Below are 14,392 nucleotides of genomic sequence, written 5' to 3' on the forward strand. Positions count from 1 at the left end.
ATGTGCTGGATTTGGAAGGTTTTAACAATGCTTTTGGTTGGCATGCATATTTATGGTATGACAAGGTTAAGATTAACAAGGTTTTCAAGAATCATATTGTCAGAAAAGCAGTGTTTAATGTCTGGACAAAATATAAAGACTTACTGGAAAACAAAACTCCAAGGTGGCTTTCACCATTGGAAGCTAAGGCCCGAAAAAGACTCAATATGGAGGCCAAATGGCCAAAGTATTGGGAAATATTAGAAAAAGATGGAGACAATTGGAAATTGCAGAGTATGGAGAAAATGAGAGATAAAGTGCGAGATTGGCTACATTACGCTCAGATTAAGGAAGTTTTTAAACTTGACAAAAAGTTAGGATTCCAGGTGGAGAAATCAAAGTTGGAAACAGAACTGTTAGAGCCTAAGACTAAGGTACTTTCAAGAATGTACAACTTGCTGTTAAAATGGAACACACAAGATGAAACGGTAAAATCGGCCATGATTAAGTGGGCGCAGGACATTGGGTACAATATCATGTTTGAGGACTGGGAAAGGTTGTGGACTATTGGTTTGAATTTCACTGCATGTAATGCTTTGAAAGAAAATGTAATGAAAATGATATATAGATGGTACATGACCCCAGTCAAACTTGCAAAAATATACCACTTGTCTGATAATAAGTGTTGGAAATGCAAGGAAAATGAAGGAACATTCTTTCACCTCTGGTGGACCTGCCCTAAAGTGAAGGCCTTCTGGGAAACGATATATAATGAACTGAAAAAGGTATTTAAGTATACCTTCTCTAAGAAACCAGAGGCCTTCCTTTTGGGTATTGTCGGCCAAGGGGTGGTAAAGAAGGATCAAACATTCTTTATGTACGCAACAACAGCAGCAAGGATACTTCTCGCGAAATACTGGAAAACTCAAGATTTACCCACACTGGAAGAATGGCAGATGCAACTGATGGACTATATGCAACTGGCTGAGATGACCGGCAGAATCCGAGATCTGGGAGAGGAGACGGTAGAAGAAGATTGGAAAAAATTTAAGATTTATTTGCAAAAACATTGTAAACTGTATGAATGGTAAGCAGGATGCTTGATTATAAACAATTTGGCACCATCAAAATAGATGAAGTGGAGTAGGAAGATAAGTTAAAATGTAAGATAAAACAATCTTTCTTTTGGATAACTATTTGGCTAAATTTAACCGAGAACCAGACAGTAAGGATGGAAGTAAGGTGATAATTTGCTGGATTAACCTTTTAACATGGAAGGTAGGGGCGGGAGATGTGAGGAGGTCACAAGAAGATGAGAAAATATGTTATGTTATGTTATAACTTTGTCTGTTACACTGTTACTTAAAAATTTCAATAAATATTTATAAAAAAAACAAATGTTTTGAGACTACAACTCCCATCATCCCTGACCACTGGTCCTGTTAGCTAGGGATCATGGGAGTTGTAGTCCCCAAAACATCTGGAGGGCCGAGTTTGCTTATGCCTGGTCTAAGCCCACCTGGAATGGGGCTCATTACCATTCAGTAATTTTAAGCAAAATGCTATTGTGATGGGAGTTCGGATTTGTTTTTTTTAAAAAACTTGTTTGTTTTGTTTTGAAGTGTTCTAGACTCCATGACAGCATACATCTTCCTTGAACATACCCTTTTCCATCCCCTGTAGGTGCCAGCTCTTCTGATTCTGACAGTGAGGTTTTCAGATCAAAATCTGGAGCCATGCCACAGTAAGTTTACATAGCAAAACTTAATTATACACTTTGTATCTAGGACCTTGGGGAGGATTATTGCAAAGTTGTTCTGCTTCACCTCTTGCAGTCATTCCATGGGGGGAAAAGACTAACCAGTGTTAATTAATGATCAGATCCTGTTAAAATATTGCATTGCACGTTAAACATGGGGCAGCACAGATACAGATTCTGTTTCAGAGTCTCCATTTAGAAAGCCTTTTCTGCCTGTACATTGTTTTGCAGAAGCAGTGAAGTACATGTTCATACTGCTGCCTGTATTTTTTTACCATGTACTTTTCACAGGTAGTTATCACCTTTTAAAGCTATGCCTGCCATTCTGTTATATCTGAAATTGAGACATAGCAATGAATCATTTGTAAACCTTTAGTGAACACATGCCCTTACTTTCCTTAGGTTTTGTAACTGAGTGTATATACACGAAGATGAAATGCATCAAATATTGAGGGCAGATTTATGAGTGCATTGGAAATATCCCTGTTGTACTGCCTGCATTTCCCCCCCTTTGGCAAAAGACCCCAAAGATTCTCTGAATAGAACGTTTTGCAATTTTGTAATAAAACATTAGGGTTAAAGATTCATTTTATAACTCTTTTCTGCTGTACTGGAAAAGTGGATGTGCTTCTCTTGACTGGTTAAAATCCCTGATCACAGCAGACTTTGGGTGGCCTTCAGCAAGTCACAGCCTACCAGAAACTCAACTGTTCCTCAGAAATAGGTTGTGCTTCACCCAAAATAAACATGTGAAAGGGAAGCATTTTATGGCAAGATTGACTGACTACTACTTGTTTGACTTATCTAGGGCCCAGAAGAAAAGTACTTCTGTTTCTTTAACGATAGGATCTTCTGCTCCAAAGGCTGGCATCACTACAGCAGTCATCCAGCCTATTTCTGTGCCTAATCTGCAGGTATGTAGATGTCTCAGTTCCGAGACATCAAAAGTTGACTCAAGTTCTTGGTAGCACGCTGTGACATGTTTGCACAGGACTTTGCAGATAAAATGACTACTCTCATCCTGCCTACCTTGGACTTCTCTTAGACACAATTTCTGTATGTGAAATGTCATTGACTGCCTTTTTATTAAAGTTGCCTGGGTGACAGAGTTAATTCAATGTTCAATGGCAGTAGTTGCAAAATTTGGTTCTCAGTATACTTGCTTTCTTTATTATAAGTGGTCAATATGGTGGGGGCAAGGGACTGGGACTGTTTACAGAATCAGACACACACAAAAATCCTGACGTAGCAGGTATAGGTATACTTTATTAGTAAATGTGTAAGTGAGATAAGGATATATCAGTGCAGGAATTCTATTACTAATGGTGCTGATGGTTTGCAAATTTCTGGGTTTAACTGTTTTCCAGGTCCAAAGTCCTACTTCATACCTCTGCAGATTAGATGGATCAAAACCTAGTAATGCTGCACCTATTTTTACAAAGGTCTGTTTTTTTTCCACTGAAATGCTAATTCTATGGTTTTGGGATGAAATAGCAAAAAAAAAAAAAAAGTGCAAAGATAATTTCAATCATGTTAAACCTGCTGAATAAAGATGGGTTCCTTTATGTAGGATAGTAATGGATTTCTAGCGAAGACACTTTTTCTGTAATGATTACTTTCTATTCTTTTCTATACAAAAGAGGCAGATATATATATATATATATATATATATATATATATATATATATATATATATGCTTTCGTAGATTTTCACGGGTACAGGAATGCAGGTTTTGGTGTCCTCGGGTGTCTTCCCGTGTAAAAGTTGGGGTGTCTAGGCGACGTTTCGACGAGGTCTCACTCGTCATCTTCATTAGCTGGAAGGTTTCCTCCCCGTAGAGGTGAGATATTTGCTTTCGTAGATTTTCACGGGTACAGGAATGCAGGTTTTGGTGTCCTCGGGTGTCTTCCCGTGTAAAAGTTGGGGTGTCTAGGCGACGTTTCGACGAGGTCTCACTCGTCATCTTCATGAAGATGACGAGTGAGACCTCGTCGAAACGTCGCCTAGACACCCCAACTTTTACACGGGAAGACACCCGAGGACACCAAAACCTGCATAACCTGCATTCCTGTACCCGTGAAAATCTACGAAAGCATATATATATATATATATATATATATATTCATTCACTTCTCTTTTAATCATTTCTCAAAGTATCACTGTAGGCATTAAAAAACCATCATATGGTTCACACCTTCAGTGTAACTGAGAATAAATTCACATGAAAATTTTCTTGTGCAAGTGCTACTGAAATGAATACTGTGTGCTTGTACAGCTTCCACCTTCTCCCAGATGGATTGTGCCCAACATTTTATCAGTTTTGATTGCACATGTTCCATGACTGCATGAGGATAAGTTCATCCCTATCTTAGCATATCAAAATCTCTCCCTCTCTATACATACACACACACACACACACACTCCAAAATAATTTTTAAAATGTCTTGTGGATCAGAGAGAGTTCTTTCTGCTGCCAGCATGGTTGTAATTCAGATTTCCAAAATAAGAATTTACTCAAATTAATTGCTGTGCCACCATTAAATAAAGTAAGAATGGAAAATAGCATATGCATTGCTGTAATTATCTGCAGGTAGTTTGTCTGCTGACAGCGTCGAGGCTTTTTAAAATAAATATATATATATTTGGGGTTGGAGGTTCAAATAATCTGTTTATCAATTTTAACAGGAGCTACAAGATTCAACAGCAAGTGAAGGACAAGTTGTTGTGCTTGAGTGCAGAGTGAGGGGAGCACTTCCTTTGCATGTCATTTGGTCTCGGCAAGGAACCGAAATACAAGATTCTCCAGATTTCCGAATTCTTCAAAAAAGTAAGTGGCAGATTAATTGTTGGTGCAGATATCCCTGCAGTATAAAAACAAATGGGAGAGTATATGCCTCAGGTTTGTTTTAGTTTGCACAATTACTTTTTAGGTTCAAAAATTCATTATAGTATTCCCTTAACCTTTACCTGAATCTATCAGATTACTCGATGAGTAATAGTTAAATTTGTTATCAAATATTAAAGGTAAAGGTACTCCTGCCCGTACGGGCCAGTCATGTCCGACTCTGGGGTTGTGTGCTCATCTCGCTTAAGAGGCCGGGAGCCAGCGCTGTCCGAAGACACTTCCGGGTCACGTGGCCAGCGTAACGAAGCTGCTCTGGCAAGCCAGCACCAGTGCAGCACACGGAAACGCCTATCAAATATTACCCTTCTATAAAACAGGAGTGGAAGACCTGTGGCTCCTCCGGATGTTGTTTGGACTCGAGCTCCTTTGATCCCTCATCATTGGCTAGACAGGCTGATGGGATTTCCTTTCCTCCCCCCCCCCCCAACAATTTATGTACCACTTAACACTGTATTCTAAGCTAAGTTGGAACGCAATGACATTAGAGGGCCACAGGTCCCCATCCTTGCCATATAGCCTTGACCGTTGTATATGTAATGGTTTTCTAATGCATTTTGTTCTTTCCTCTCCTATTCCCTGTTCTTTCTTTGGATGATGTGATGTGCAGAGCCACGATCTGCCGCTGAACCTGGTAAGCATCTTGTGAAAGAACCATCTTTGTTTGCTTACTCTTTGTGTGTGTGGATTGAAGGTAAATAGTGTAATGTTTCTGCAAGGGGCTGGTAACATGAAACCCCCTCCAAGACAGCCTATTCTTTATCGCAGACTTCAGACCCTGCTACTCTGTACTTTCTCAGTTTCATTATTAGTGAAACAGCAAATCCCATCCAGACCAATGTGGGGAGGCCCAGTGGAGTGAGCCTTTTCAAAGAACTTGCTCTCAGAAAATTGCATTAGCTTGCAAGTTGCTTAATTGTCACAATTCAACCCCCGAAACTACTGGCATGTTTTCATTAGTATCAAACTACTAAATGTTAGATTTCCTCTTCTCAAATATGTGCTAAATAAAATGTAAGCCCATCCATCCTTGTTTTTTTTAAGCCTAGTTCAGCATTCCTTTTAGTATATTAGGGCAGAATTCAGCCAGTCTAAAAATGCAAATGGAAGGAACTTGTTTCCCCACTTTTATCTCCCTTCATTTGTAATGCTTTCTGCAGTTGTTGCATACAAGGCGCTCTCTTTGCCTGAAAGTTCTGTACAGATGTTAAGCATTATTAATAGTTCAACTCCCCCACCAGCCATCTCTGGACAAATCCCCAAGCAATTTCACAAGCGAAGCTTTGGTCAGGTGCTCCAAGATCAGAGCTACGAGGCTGGCAGCATTTAATCTGTTCCTTCCGTCCCCTCTGGATCAAAGAGTTGCAAAGAGGTGGATCCCCACCCAGTCATGTCACATTTCAGTTTTATAGCAGTGTTTTCAGTTGTAAGGTGGGATGTGAGGTTGTGAGGTAGGACATGAGAAGAGCCTTGCTAGATTAGAACAAACGTCCGTCTGGTGCAGCATCCTGTATCCCACAGTGGCCAGTCACATACTTCTAGGAAGCCCACAACAGGACACAAGAGCAAACAGCTCTCCCCTTCCCTATTATTCCCAGCAAAATGGAGGTAGCACATAGCCATTGTAACTAGGAGCCATGGTTTTCTTTATCCTCCATGATAAAGGTATGGAACTGATGGTAGGAGATTCTAAACCAGGGAAGGGGAGCTTGTGACCTTCCAGATGTTGATACATTGCAGCTCCCCTTGTCCCTGATGCATTAGCCATGCAGGCTGGGACAATGGGCCTTGGAGGGCCACAGGTTCCCCCATTGCTGTTCTGGGTTGATAATGGAGGCTGATGAAGTAGAGTTGTTGAGCAAAGAAGTCAGAGGTCTTGAAGCAAATGAACTTTAGGAATAGAGAATCCAACAAGCTCAATGTGGTCTACAGCAATTGAAAGCAGCTTCTCAGGGTTTCAAACAGGGTTTTTCCCAGCCCTACCTGGGGTTGAACCTTGGGACTTCTCATATGCATTAGCCACTGAGCCACTGGTAGAATAAGCCAGTATACAGTGGTGGAGTTCTTTACTGGAGATGCCCAGCAGGCCAGAGCAGATGAAATAAATGTTTGAAATAAGACTGTGAGTGGCTCAGAGGAGCAGGCAGAAACATAGGGCACCTCGCAGCAGGTTCCTCAGTCACTGCTGTCAACTGTAAGTGTAACTATGGGGACATGAGGGGATGAGAGTGCAAACTGGCTCAGCTTCAGGAGCCTGTCCTTCAGGCAAGGGCTTTAGAAGAATTTCAGCCAATTAAAATACAGATGCTTGCAGGAGTGTTACACTTCACATGAAACACTCCATTGTCTGTCTCCGTTCCTAAAGTATTTTCTTCCTACGTTAAAATTACTGGTGCAATAAATAGAACAGGAAATCAAAGAGGACAGCTTTTATCTGTGCATCTGCTAATCCCCAACAGTCAGAACAACAACAGCAAAAATTCCAGGATGGCCAGTTGCTGCATACTTATAGGTCAGGCACGGTGAGGTCAAGAATGGGGGGGGGGAGCTATGCTTTGTGGATTCGGGCAGCTGAGCGCTTATGAAACAGGTTTTCCTTGTCATTGCAAAGTTGTATCTGGCTAATGTGTTTTACACTCTTTTCTCTGTCTAGACGGAAATCAGCCTGCATCACAAATCTCTTCAGACTGTTTTGAGAATTAATAGCCAGTCAAATTACTTAAGGCCAACATCACAGTTTGTCAAGTTACCTGCTCAGTGCTACGGTTATTTTGACATTTTGACTTTATGCTGATTGACTCCTTCAAAGAGCAGTCTGTTTTAGGAAGGAGGCAAGAAAACCTGCAGAATCATTTGCCAGCTGTTGATGCTTTGGCCATTACTCAGCTGTCTGGAAGCAGCCACAAAGTATATTGAATTTCTTTAAAGCAATTGTCTTGTTGGTGTTCAAAAATGCTGTACTCAGTATCTTTTCTTTTGGGCTGCGATTAGGGAATTACTGAACAGAAAATCTTTCAGAACACAGGGTTGAAGGCATTGGACACACACATACCAAAAAACCACCCTTTTTAAAAAGTTGTTTTTTGGTTTGGGGGCATATATTCGCAAAACTACTAATCTCCCTCTTTGAGCTGTATTCTAGCCTTCCAGCTCTAGTAATGAGCCCTAAACAAAACTCAATACCTTGAACGTGAAGAGGGTTTTTATGTCAGCCGGGTCTAAGCATCCTGCACCCCTAAAAACAGGAAAGGAGCTGTGATGGAACAGTTCAGAAATGTTGCAGCTGTGCTAGTTTCTGGGGGGAGAAACCCTGAAGTCAAGGCACTGTGTGGGCTCCTCTCCCATGTGGCTCTGGGCTCCACGCTGTAGGAAGGAGCCACGCTTGAATGGTTCCCAAGATGCAAAGGTAACATGAGAAGGAGGCAACAGATGTAAAGTGCAACCTTTGCATGACTATGGATAGGGGGGAGAAGGCCTAGCTGCAGAAAAGCAGAAGCTAATGTAACAGCATGGAAGCCTCATTATAGGACACCTGGGAAGAAAATACATCAACTCTATTTGTAGTTCAGAAACAACACTAACAGAATCCAGAAGCTTGCAGCAAATTGGTTAAGCTGCTAATTTTTATTTGTCATTTTAAAGATAACTCTGAGGTCAACTGAAACAGTCTAATGGTGTTGATTCCACTCTTTCCGTAATCCTCTCCAGCTTATTCAACATCACACAGTACCATTGCATCAGCATTGCCCCTCCTGCGTCCCGCTGCGTGTCAGAAGCTAAATTTCAGCGACAAGCCAGCTTGACTCGATTCAGCTTCCTTTACAGTTCTGAAGGAATTTTACATGAGGAGAGCAGGCTCAGAGATGTTCAGCTCCCAACATGCAAAGGGGTTGTGGGAACAGCAACAGTGATGAGGCAGAGGGGACAGAGCTAACCAGAGCAGTGAACCCCTTGTGCAGTGGAGAGCCCCTGAGTTCAGAAAGCCTGAATGAGGCTTGCAGCATCCTTCTGTTTCCCATACTGGCCCAAATTTGAGGCGGGGGCAGCAGCAAAACAGCATCCTGCTCTGACGACAATGTGGAGTGTGAGGCAGAAGAGATAGACATGCCTGCAGTATATTGAATTTCATGAGACAGTTTCTTCCTACTATTTTTTTTCCTGTTACGTACTGTCTTCAGTTGAGCTTTTTGGATTTCTTTCGGGAGCCTTTTCATGCACAGTGGAACTGAAGCCCTAGGCCTTTTCCTCTAGGAAGGGGAATGGTTCAACTAATAGATTAGGCTGAAGAACAACAAGGTTGCTGCCCGATAAAGAAATCCGAACAGGCAAAATAACTTGGGGAGCTGATTCAGCATTTTAAGATAATCAAGGAGGGGGAAAAGAAGGGTAGGAAATAGGAGGCTAAAGAATAAGGCTGGAGACTTCTGTAGATAAATTATTTAAACAGCAGACTTTTCCTTCCCTGATAAAAGAGAATATATTTTACAGTTTACTTGCCTTTTGGGTGTCAGCTGCGGGAGCCAGCTTGTCTATATAATTGCGTGCTGTGCTCCTACAGAAATGACAGGCTTTATTTTCAGAGTAGTGATTTCATGAAATTCCAGTATATACAGCTCCTTGATCAAATCCCACCACTACCACCTCAACTTTTTTAAAAAAACACATTGCCAACAAATGAGTCCTATTTTATCTTTGTAAGAAGCTTGTAAATACCCTTCCTCTCTCCCACTGGTGTAATGATTGCTCCTCTCTCGTGCAGTACGAGAATGGAGAACAAATTTAAATTTTATCATGGCAGCAAAATGGCTTTAGTGGGCCCTGGACACAACTGGAGGTCTGCATGTGTCGACTTTAAAAAAAATTGTGACTGAAATAGGAGTTTGAACAGGAGGACCCTTAGAGCCCAACGAAGCATTTTATAAGGTAAAATAAATCCCTGTTAAGAAACAAATGCATTAACAGAAGTCTTCAAGCCAAGCTTCCCTCAGGGGGAAGCCATTTCCTAGGACAGAAATAGTAAGAAGGTTGGATGCACAAGTGACTATGTAGAGGGCTTGCCCGTCTGAGTTTCCAAAGTAGCATACGAAGGGAAAGCTGGCAAATCTCCATTTCGGAAAGTTATGTGAAATCTTCCTACTATTTTGTGCTCATGCCACTCTCCCCCTCTGGAAGTACCAAAACGTGTGTGCATGTGCTGTGCCCTTCACACACTGTTGCAGCTTCCTCAAAGTCCCATTTCTATGATGCAATTTGGTGTGGCTGATGGCCACATGTGAAGTTGTTCCCTCATTGGCAGAACAGATTGTGTGTGTGTGTCCTCCACACATTAGGCTCCCTCTTTCCCACCCAATCAGTATCATGTCAGAAAAGATGTATGCAGCCTCACCTGGCCATGTGGTTGCTCCATTAACTTGAGTCTACAGCTATGCCAGAGGACCAAGTAGACACAGCTGTGGCTGTTACGTATGAGAGACACTAGTGTGACTTGTATTTGCTATCATTGCTTCTGCGTAATCCCTCAAGTGGTTCTTTCTGCAGAAGCACATGCCCTATGAGATGGCAGGGCTTGCCACCAAATACAGCACCCCCACATCATATTGTCCCCCAAACCACTATAACACGTTATAGCACTTTCCCCATGACATGGTGGCGTCATGCCCATTTCCTTCACTCCCGCCAGCAGCAGCAAGGGACGTCTCCAGTAATGTGAAGTTCTGCTCTTGGTTTCTGTGGGAATGTCTCCTCCAATTATCAAGTTGTCAGGGCAGCTGAGGAACTGGTAAAATGCCGCCATAATTTCTCAGGTTGCTTAATTTTGAAATGTCAGCAAGTTTTTCCACACCCCCCCATTACTTCTATTACAGACTTTAAAGTGTGTGTACGTGTGTGTGTGTGTGTACACACACACAGAGTTTTCACAACTGTGATCTGATAGCATCTACTGTTTTACTTGGGACTTCACTGTGGAAACTGAGTTGTCTCAGGTTTCTAACAGGAGTCTTGAAAAAGACAAAAAATGCTGCCTCAAAACGTTTTTCTTTACTAACATACTTTTCAGATCTACTGTGTCACTGTTGAATTCATGGTCATTTAAAACCTGGAACTTGTTTTACTACAGACAGGACCATGGTTGAATTGTGGAACACAAGTCTGATTTGTTTCAGTTAAATAACTTTTCTATATCAGTGTATAGTATCATTGCTGTGGGCATGTTATGCTGTCTTGATCTAATGTCTTTATTGTTGCTTTGAATCTCTGGTAGTGACAACTTAATTATGTTAAAATAGCTTAATGAAAATGTCTGCTTCTTAGAACTTGACAAAGGAAAAGAGGAGACAAAGATCACAGTTAAAAATCAAAGCTGCAGTGTCTCGTTTTTGGTATAACTCAAATCCTATGCAGATATTAACAATTCTAGTAAAAGTAATCACATGAGGTGGAGCACTGGCAAGTCGCACTCCAAATATGCCCCCCCACAAATGTTTCAAAAATGTGTATGAACCCTCCACAGATACAAAATGCTCCCCACAGCCAACTCATGGAAGGTGACTGAGGGTGGGGGTTTTTTTGGGGGGGGGACAAAGCTACGGTGCTCATACTCCCCACCGACATGTGATTTATTTGTACTGGAATTGCAATGCTGGCATAGGGCTACATTTACAGCCCAGTTCTATACATCTGTAGTTCTATAAGTCCCAGCTGAGTTTAGTGGGATTGACTGCAGGGCTGCAACCTTGAAAGCATGTTTGTTGCAATAAGCAGAATGATGCTGTATTCAGACCTTATAATGCCGTGTTAAGTGAAAACGTGAGGGGGGTGTTTGTGGATATGAGTGAACTTAGCCCGTATGCTGTTGTCATCATTGCTCTTCACAAGATGGAGGGAGACCATCGGAACTGCACACACATTTTAGAATCCTGAAAAATTTGGACTCTAAAGTTATTTAGGGAGCCTCTCCACAAGTAAGAAGCCTCTCTGCTTCAGACAGTTGCCCTTCAGTTCATCATGGAGGGTGATGAGAAAATGATAGTGTTTTTGTTTCGAACTAGTCTGTCTGTCTATCTCCCTGCAGTGCTCCCCCTGCCCCGCAAGTATTAATATTAAATGTGCAGGCCAGAAAAGTTTGTCCATTCTCAACCTGAAACTGTTCTTAACCTGAGGTACCACTTTAGCTAATGGGGCCTTGCGCTGCCAGTGCGCAATTTCTGTTCTCATCCTGAGGTAAAGTTCTTAACCCCCGAGGTACTACTTTCAGGTTAGCAGAGTCTGTAACTCGAAGTGTTTGTAACCCAAGGTGTTTGTAACTTGAGGTACTATTGTAGTGATTAACTGCTTATAGGATAATACTATTTAAACAATTGTGTAATATAATAAAAATGAAACAAATAATTAAAATACCTGTGGAAAAAAATATAACTTTTAGACTTCTGTGACATTCATAACTACAGGGAGGGGAAATGCCAAAAAAAGTCTAAATACAATTAAGAGCTAAAAAAGAAAGATGAGGAAAAATGAAGTAGTTTAGAAGTAAAGTGATTATCAAGAAGGGTGTTGTTGCAACCTGACCCATGGACTTGCATGTGATTCTTCTTCCTTGACAGGTTAGGGTGGTTATGAAAGTAGAAGAGAGATTCAGTGGCTGCCATCCAACCCAAAAAGAAGACCTTTTGCTGGAAAAGCACCAGCAAATATAATTATAGGACAATATTTTTTTTATTTGCATGATCTGCTGCTATTTGAGAACAAGCTGGTGCAGATTGAAACTTCCAGTGCCAGCTATACTTTTATTTTGTTTTGATTTTATTGGATTCTTCATATAGGTTATCTTCCATATTATTTCCTGCCATGACCTTTCAGGCTCAAGTTGGTTGAAATTTAAATCTAGAATTTAAAATAAGTGACAACTTTGTCTGTAATTACTGCACAAATAACGAGCAAGCATCATTTGCACTGGTTGTTGCTGAAGAAAAGTAGCAGTTCTTTTTTTTTTTTTTTAATAATTTTTATTAAGATTTTCCAAATTAAAACAAATAACATCCAATTCATAAACTTTTTTCCAATATCCAGGACTTCCCCTCCCCACCCCCTCTTGTGTTCCAAATCTTCCAAAAAAACAATAAAATTCAACAAATTCTTATTCCCAAAATACACTCATCCTCATTAACTTAATTTATCCAAATTTCCATCCCCTAAGGTCGATCTATTCCCTTCCACGAGTTCCCCCCTTTCAAATATAATACAAATAATAATAAAATAAAAACAAATAATAGTTTTACAACCTTTGGATTCCAAATTTCCCTCCCCTCTTTCCCTGTTGCATTCCTCCTATCCCTCCACTTCTAACTTCTTCCTGAAGATCCCACATTTCAATAAATCCACATCCCTCTGGTCCTTTACCGGCCTTTTTAAATTGCAAGTGTCCAATCATAAAAGGGGTCTATCAATAAAAAGGGGGCCCATTTCTTCTATCCAGATTTTTATAACCAGGAGTAAAAACCCCAAATTTATATCCATAAGCTTGTCAAATCTGGATATCCCAAATGTTCCCACCCCAATTCTGTCCTATTCTTGTTATTTCTTTGTTCTTGCCAGTCCAATCTTAAAAGGGGTCTGTCAAAAAAGGGGCCCATTTCCTCTATCCAGACTTTTATAACCAGGAGTAATAACTCCAAATTTATGTCCATAAGCTTGTCAAATCTGGATATCCCAAATGTTCCCACCCCAGTTCTGTCCCATTCTTGTTGTTTCCTTGTTCTTGTCAGTCCAGTCTTAGGAGGAGTCTATCAAAAAGGGGCCCATTTCTTCTATCCAGATTTTTGTAACCAGGAGTAAAAACTCCAAATTTGTAACCATAAGCTTGTCAAATCTGGATATCCCAAATGTTCCCACCCCAACTCTGTCCCATTCTTGTTGCTTCCTTGTTCTTGTCAATCATTCTCTTCCTTTTTACTTCCCTGTTCCCTCACAGAAATGTTCTTTTTCCAAAAGCTTCTAGTGTCTCTACAGAGGCTTGTTGTTCAAGAGCAAAACATTGCGTCATGTTCCTTTCAGTTTTGAACAGATAGATCCATTGTTCCCGGTAGAGTGAAACCCTCTGTAGACAAAATAATGCTCCATTTCTGCAGTTTCCCAGGAGATTAAAAGTTCCCTTCAACTGTTCATGTTTCCCGTCGAAAACACATGCAATATCCCTCAGCTCCTCTAGATGGATTACAGTAACAATGTTCCCTTCCGGATCACGTCCACCAGTCCAAGTAACTTATAAATCCTTATTTGAAACAATTTATCTTCAATTTATAGCAAATGTAGCCGGCAAAGTCCTCATAACAAAGTTTCAGTTTTATTATTCCGTTTTGACAGCTCTTGACAGCTGTCAAAACCTCCGTTTCTCTTCTCCAGGCACTTTCACGGATCGCTCCAGGGGTTCGGGGGGGGGGTTGCTTTTTGATACAAATTCCACTTTTCTCCTCCAGCTCAATCTTATAATTTTCCCTCGCGAAGTTGCAAGTTCAGCAAGATAAAGTTCCACTCGATCTTAGTTATCCAGTCCTTTGTTTTGGCTCTTCTACAATTTAGGGGGGGGGCTGACTTCCTTTTTTCCACCTCCCCCGTTCGCTCCCAATTTTTAAAAAATTTAGCTCTCTTTTTAGTCCATATTCCAATTACTCACGGGTTCTTCTTTTAGGTCCAAATTTTCAATAGAAGAAGTCAGCGCTCTCCGCCGGATGGCTCGCGGCTGCGCTCGGCAGGG

The 14,392-nt window shown here is 41.1% G+C and overlaps 1 protein-coding gene across 4 annotated transcripts in view; it reads left to right on the forward strand.

Moving 5' to 3' along the window:
* PALLD (palladin, cytoskeletal associated protein) overlaps nt 1–14,392 on the forward strand; it is a 231,866-nt gene that overhangs the window by 98,603 nt on the left and 118,871 nt on the right. For all 4 annotated transcript variants that reach the window (XM_081925898.1, XM_081925899.1, XM_081925900.1 and 1 more), the window contains 5 exons: nt 1,663–1,723; nt 2,547–2,652; nt 3,106–3,180; nt 4,425–4,566; nt 5,252–5,275. In XM_081925898.1, the coding sequence (XP_081782024.1) occupies nt 1,663–1,723; nt 2,547–2,652; nt 3,106–3,180; nt 4,425–4,566; nt 5,252–5,275 (408 nt within the window). The remainder of the gene's footprint in view (nt 1–1,662; nt 1,724–2,546; nt 2,653–3,105; nt 3,181–4,424; nt 4,567–5,251; nt 5,276–14,392) is intronic.

The sequence above is a fragment of the Podarcis melisellensis genome (assembly GCF_964234715.1).
Source record: "Podarcis melisellensis genome assembly, chromosome: 9".
Classification (NCBI taxonomy): domain Eukaryota; kingdom Metazoa; phylum Chordata; class Lepidosauria; order Squamata; family Lacertidae; genus Podarcis; species Podarcis melisellensis.